This window comes from Theropithecus gelada, chromosome 19 (genome assembly GCF_003255815.1).
Source record: "Theropithecus gelada isolate Dixy chromosome 19, Tgel_1.0, whole genome shotgun sequence".
In the NCBI taxonomy this organism is placed as follows: Eukaryota; Metazoa; Chordata; class Mammalia; order Primates; family Cercopithecidae; genus Theropithecus; species Theropithecus gelada.
Window position 1 is genome coordinate 18980034 of NC_037687.1, and position 6000 is coordinate 18986033.

At 56.7% G+C, this 6000-nt stretch overlaps 1 protein-coding gene across 2 annotated transcripts in view; it reads left to right on the plus strand.

Annotated features, from left to right (window-relative positions):
* MAU2 (MAU2 sister chromatid cohesion factor) overlaps window positions 1-5298 on the plus strand; it is a 38356-nt gene extending 33058 nt beyond the window's left edge. For both annotated transcript variants that reach the window (XM_025366139.1, XM_025366140.1), the window contains exons 17-19: window positions 930-1020; window positions 1808-1935; window positions 2254-5298. In XM_025366139.1, the coding sequence (XP_025221924.1) occupies window positions 930-1020; window positions 1808-1935; window positions 2254-2328 (294 nt within the window). In that variant the 3' untranslated portion in view covers window positions 2329-5298. The remainder of the gene's footprint in view (window positions 1-929; window positions 1021-1807; window positions 1936-2253) is intronic.
* The last annotated feature ends 702 nt before the right edge of the window (window positions 5299-6000 follow it).

Genomic DNA, 6000 nt, shown 5'->3' on the forward strand with positions numbered 1-6000 from the left:
CCACTTTCAAGGTGCGGCTACAGGGCAGCATAGAGTTGTTGGGCTTTGTGTCTCAGGAGGAGCATCTCTGCACTCTGGAGAAGTATTTGGTGGCATCAAAGCCAGTTCTCAGGAGTCGGTTTTGGGGATGTGTCCATCTTGACTTCCCAAGGGCTCCCTGGGCTGCCAGGAGCTATCATCTAGGGAATTCTCCAGGCCTTACCTGAACCCCACATCCAGGCTGACAGGGCTTTGAGTCCTCGGCCCAGACAGGGTCAGCCCAGCACTGCTGGTCGCCATGTAGCCTGTGTAGCACAGGCTCCTGTCCACTGGCTCCAGGCCCTTGCCATAGTGACAGGGATGGGCGTTTATGGGCCCTGATGGCTCTTATTGAGCTCTTCCTGCCACATCCTGAGGATGCTAGGGCTGCAACTGGGGTGGCCCTGTGCAGTCAACCAAGCGGGGATTCAGGATTGGAGGATTCCTGCATGCTGGTGCCCCCAAAGCCCCTACGTGTCTGCCGGGGCCTCCCACGAGAGGCAACTCAATTGTGGAAGACAAACCGGAGGGGCTGCTGCCCCTCTCAGAACCTGGAACCCGGAACCCTAAACGAATCTTCATTTCTGATCAGCCCCCATTGTGGGTCCAGGGCTAACTGCCATCAGTGCTTTTTCTCCGCTTGAAAAGGTAGAAGCCCCCAGAGTTGTCCATTGGCCATGCCCCTGTGAGTAGGTACCTGCAGAGCCAGAAGTGAGGGCAGTTTGTTTTTCAGTGATACTTCAGAGAGGGCCATTTGAGATGGGCTCTGAGGTAAGCATAGGAGTTCACCAGATGCAGAAGGAGGTCACAGCCTGGGCTGGGTTCAGTAGGTTATCCCCACCCCAACCTGGGCTGGGTTTGGCAAGTGGGGTCCAGGCTCCTCACTCCCTCTTGCTGCTCTTGGTTGACAGGAGAGTAACAACATGGTGGTACCTGCCATGCAGCTCGCCAGCAAGATCCCGGACATGTCGGTACAGCTGTGGTCGTCAGCACTGCTGCGAGGTGAGTGCAATGGCCACCCCTCTTCCCCGGCCCCAGCCTGGCCCTCCCAAGAGATCTAAGGCTGCTGGGCACGTCCTGCTCAGCCTTAGCTCGGACTAGGCCTCCGTGGGCCACAGCCCCAGTTCTAGCATGGGTAGGGGGTGCTCCTCAGGAGACCCTGGTTGAGGGCAGTGGGTGCATTTGTGGCATCCACTTGACTCGGGGTCTGGTTTAGTCTCTACAGGACCCAGAGGGTGAGACTTGGTATCTGGTAGACTTGGGCTGTGAGCCTCGCTTCTTCCCAGAAAGGCAGACAGCAGCCATGCCTATTGGACAGGGCTGGTCAGCTTGCTCTGGGAGCAGTGCGGGCACTCAGCGAGTATCAGTGCTGTTACTGCAGCTCCCCCATTTCCAGATTACGAAACTGAGGTCCAGAGACTCCCCCAGGGCCCTGGGGAGGTGACAGGAGACGGGGTGCTCCATGTGCAGTGGGCTGCCTGGGGCTGCTGCCTCAGGATGGGCATCAGACGTCTGTTTGCCTGAGGGCTAGCCATAGGCTCCCTGAAGTGCTGGCGAGAAGCCTGGCATTGGGCTTTCACTGCCCAACCAGCCCTGTTCTGCCCTGTGAGAGCAGCTGGCGCATGGGCTTTGTGATCCCAAGACAGGGCTCAGGGCCAGTGACGTGCCAGGCTCCCAGAGATCCACCGGTTCAGCTGGGACTTGACCTTGGGGCTCCATCTGCACCAAGTGGGAGGGCCTGGGCAGCGACAGGGCAAGGTGGGTCCCCATGTTCATGTCCCACTCTCAGACCTGAATAAAGCCTGTGGGAACGCCATGGATGCCCATGAAGCCGCCCAGATGCACCAGAACTTCTCGCAGCAGCTGCTCCAGGACCACATTGAGGCCTGCAGCCTCCCCGAACACAACCTCATCACGGTACGGGTGTGGGTGTGAGAGGATGGGATCGGGGACCAGCAGGCTCCCCACCTGCAAGAGGAAGGGGGCACCTTGGCTGTATTTCTCTTTGTCCAACAAACCCTAACTCAGCCTCGGAAGTGCCCTCTGATGGGGGAGATGGCCACGGGCACCCCCACCCTAGCAAGGGACACAGGTGCCTCCTCGGGGCCCATTGGACTGGGGTGTGGAGAACAGAGTCCTGGTTGGGTGAGCAGCCCAAGGAGGGCAACATTCCCACCTCCTCTTCCCTGGGAACAGCCCACGGTGCCTGACTCTCATGTCCTCTCTTTCCCACAGTGGACAGACGGTCCACCCCCTGTGCAGTTCCAAGCTCAGAATGGACCCAACACCAGCCTGGCCAGCCTCCTGTGAGGCCTTGATGGGGCCATCCAGCTCCACAGGGCCTGCGCGTCTCCGGCTTCCACCCAGACGGCACTCAAGCCTGCCCCTGAGGCGTGCTTCCTTCCTGACTGTCTCTAGAGCTTCCAAGTTCTGGGAATGTGCGGGGCCAGTCCCTGCCCTCCCAGGAGGGGTGGCAGCCGTTCCCACCTCGCACCAGGACCCCCACTGCAGAGGCTCACAGGTGGCACACAGGCGCTGTCTCTCCAGAGCCATCCTTCAGAGTGGACCTCAGTGCCAGTCGTGCCTCTGCAACTGGGTCACGTCGGCCCAGAGTAGGGTACAGGCCTCCAGCAGGTCCTAATCCTGTGTGCCAGGGCAGGCGGTGCCCCAGGGGCACCATGCCTGACTCTCCATCGCCCAGGCCTTGATGCCGAGCAGGAGTAGAGTTTCCTCTGCTCAAGGCAATTTCCAGAGCCCAGACACCCGTTTCTGGCCTGAATTTGGAGGAAAGAAGTAATGGCCCACGTGTGGGACGAAGCACAGATCCCAGCACTTTTCCCAGCTTTCTCTCCAGCGTCGGTCCCTGCAGCAGCCGGGGCCTCTGGTCAGGAACCCTCAGGGACCCAGGAACTCAGCTTCCAAACATCTGCACCTTGACCGGACTCGCCATCCCGCTGTAGGGGTGCAGGTGATTGTAAACATGGGTGTGCATGTGCGTGCACACGGGTGTGCGGTGGAGATCTGTGGAGCTGGAGCTGGGAGCTGAGGCTCCTGTTGCACCAGCCACCTTCCCCCATCTTGTGGCTACTGAGGGGCAGGAAGTGGGGGAGTGGGCTTCTCTCCCAAATTTAAGATCACCTCCTCAGCTAGCTTAGAGTGCATGGCACGGGCCCCCCGCCCCCCACATCTGGAGCCCAGGGACTTTCTTCCTGGCAGATCTGTGGCCTTCCCTGCAAAGGACGTCTGTAGGCTCAGCCTCTTGGTCCCCCACCCTGCCGCCTTGCTTTCCCTGCTGGGTCTCTGGGGCATAGTGTGAAACCCCCACCCTAGCGAGGCCCCAGGGAGTCTCCGCTGGGCCCAGACAGCAGCATTTGGTTGTATCCACTTTTCTTGATAATCAGGAGGTGCCCCAGTGGTCACAGTGTGGCATTGTGAGTTGGGGGGTCAGGGGTCAAGATAGCAGCAGCAGGTGTCAGGACTCAGGACACCATCCCCTCCAGCTTCTGGGGCCCAGGAGCCTCTCCCTGCTGCAGGGGGTGGGGGTCCTGCTCGGCAGGGTAGGTGATGGTTTCAGGTCTTGTCACCCTTGCTTGGTGGAGCTGCCTCTGGGAGCTTCGGCGTCTGTGACTGAAGGGATGCTGGATTGCTCAGGTCAGCTGCTCAGGGCTCCCAGGCTAGGTGTGCCTTAGCCACAGGCAGGGCTGTCAATAACCCCCTTCCTCACTGGCTACTACCTGACATCAGCACCAGTGACAGGCTGGTCAGAGGGCAGGGCTGGTGAGGGTTTGTCCTAAGAGGACCACCACCATCTCTGGGTCTCCAGGGGGAGAGCCTGGCCCTGTCCTGTGCTACCCGGGGCTGCCCCCAGACCCGTGAGGCCAATAGGAGAGCGTGTGGCACTGACCCACAAGCTGTCGCTGTCCCGTCTTCCTCCTGAGCCATGGCCTCTGCTAGCTCCACCTTGAAGGAGCCCCTCAGATCCTCCCCTACATCACTGAGATGCCACCACTTGTGTCTCCACAATGTGCTCCTGCCCACCTGGGTCCCGCACTGTCTGACCCCTGCACACCACACTCATGTCACCACGGCGTGCATCATGTTCATCCCCATCTATTTATTTAAGCCTTTCTTTGCTTGTAGGGCATTTTGTATGTAGAGCAGTTGAAAACAGAACCTCAGAACTTAACATCTGTCCTGATGTTAAAGTGCTTTTCATGACCACCCCGTTATCTATGTATATGTAAAGTTAAGGATGAGATCTTAAGTTTACAATTAAAAACTCAGTACTCGATATTTAATATTCTACTCGAGCTTTATGGAAGCCAAATCATGTGCGTGTGCGTGTGTGTGCGTGTGTGCAAGCTTTGAACCTCCTTCCACGGCCACATCTTCTGACGACACAAAGCTTTTGACAAGTACCTTCTTGTGAGTCACTCAGCACCTCATAGTGTCTCATTCAATTGCAAGAATAGAGGCCAGACACGGGGGCGCATGCCTGCAGTCCCAGCTAACTGGGAGGCTGAGGCAGGAGGATCACTTGAGCCCAGGAGATTGAGGCTGCAGTGAGCATGTTCGTGCCACTGCACTCCCGCCTGGGTGATGGTGAGACTTTGTGTCAAAATAAATAAATAAATAAAACGAGTCCCTAAGGACAAATCACACAGTCTCCTATAGCTAAGTGTCTAGGAAGAAATAAAAACTCCAGACCCTTCAGTGGATGAGGACAAGGAGGTCGCCGAAAGGCATTCTGTTGACAGATGAACAGCTGAAAGCTGGCCAGACCCTCCTGTATGCCTCTGCCCTTGTCCTGTGGCCTGTGGGTTGTGAGGTCTGACGAGGAAGCCACCTACAGCAGGAAGCGAGGCTGCCGTGTTTCCTTCAGACAGCTGTCTTTCCCCAGCTCTGTCCCTGTAGTTGCCTGCCGGTGGGCGAGGGTCCTCTCCCCAGGAGAAGCACTCCCAGCCCCGTTTATCAGAAGCAGGCAGGGAAATTGGAACTGCCACCCAACCAGCATGGTGGCTCAATTTGTTGGTTGCGTTGTCAGTTGTCTATTCTGTTAAGGTTTTTAATAAGTACGTTTGGCATAATGTCTTTTAATGGGTTTGTAATATCGTAATGGTTTTAGCAGCCTATAACTTTTCAGCTGGTGCTTTTACTTAGGGAAAAAAAGACAATTTGTAAATACAGAACATTGTTTAAAAGACGTAACCATAGAACATAGCTTCCTGTTTGTGGATTTCGTTTCCTATATATTCAAAGTAAAATGACTTACAGGAGCCATGTGCTGTGTCTTTGTTGTTTCCTCTGTCCCCTTTGTGAGCCATCCCAAAGATGGCTGCCACCCTCCCTGCCATGCCCACAGGGGCCCCCTCTGTGGCAGGGTCTTCAGCATGAGGATGCAGTCCCCAAATCCTGAGCCAGATGACGTGATGGAAGCCTGAGTCCCCATCCCCTCCACTGATCATTTTCCTCCAGCCTGGCCTTTCCTAGAAAGGAAGGAACCACATGCTCCATCAGCATATGAGGCCTTCAGCAGCCTGCTCCTTGAATCCTCCCAGCCCTCCCAGGGGCAGACTTCCCCACGCACCCAGGTGTCCTGGTCCCTGTGTTTTTTTATTTTTATTTTTATTTTTATTTTATTTTATTTTTGAGATGGAGTCTTGCACTTTCGCCCAGGCTGGAGTGCAGTGGCCGGATCTCTGCTCACTGCAACCTCCACCTCCCAGGTTCAAGCGATTCTCCTGCCTCAGCCTCCCAAGTAACTGGGATTACAGGCGCCCGCCACCAAGCCCAGCTAATTTTTTGTATTTTTAGTAGAGACAGGGTTTCACTGTGTGAGCCAGGCTGGTCTCGAACTCTTGACCTTGTGATCCACCCATCTCAGCCTCCCAAAGTGCTGGGATTCCAGGCCTGAGCCACCGCGCCCGGCTGGTCCCTGCGTTCTTAGAGGGGAGCAGCCTCCGTGCTCCTGGGAGTAGGGGA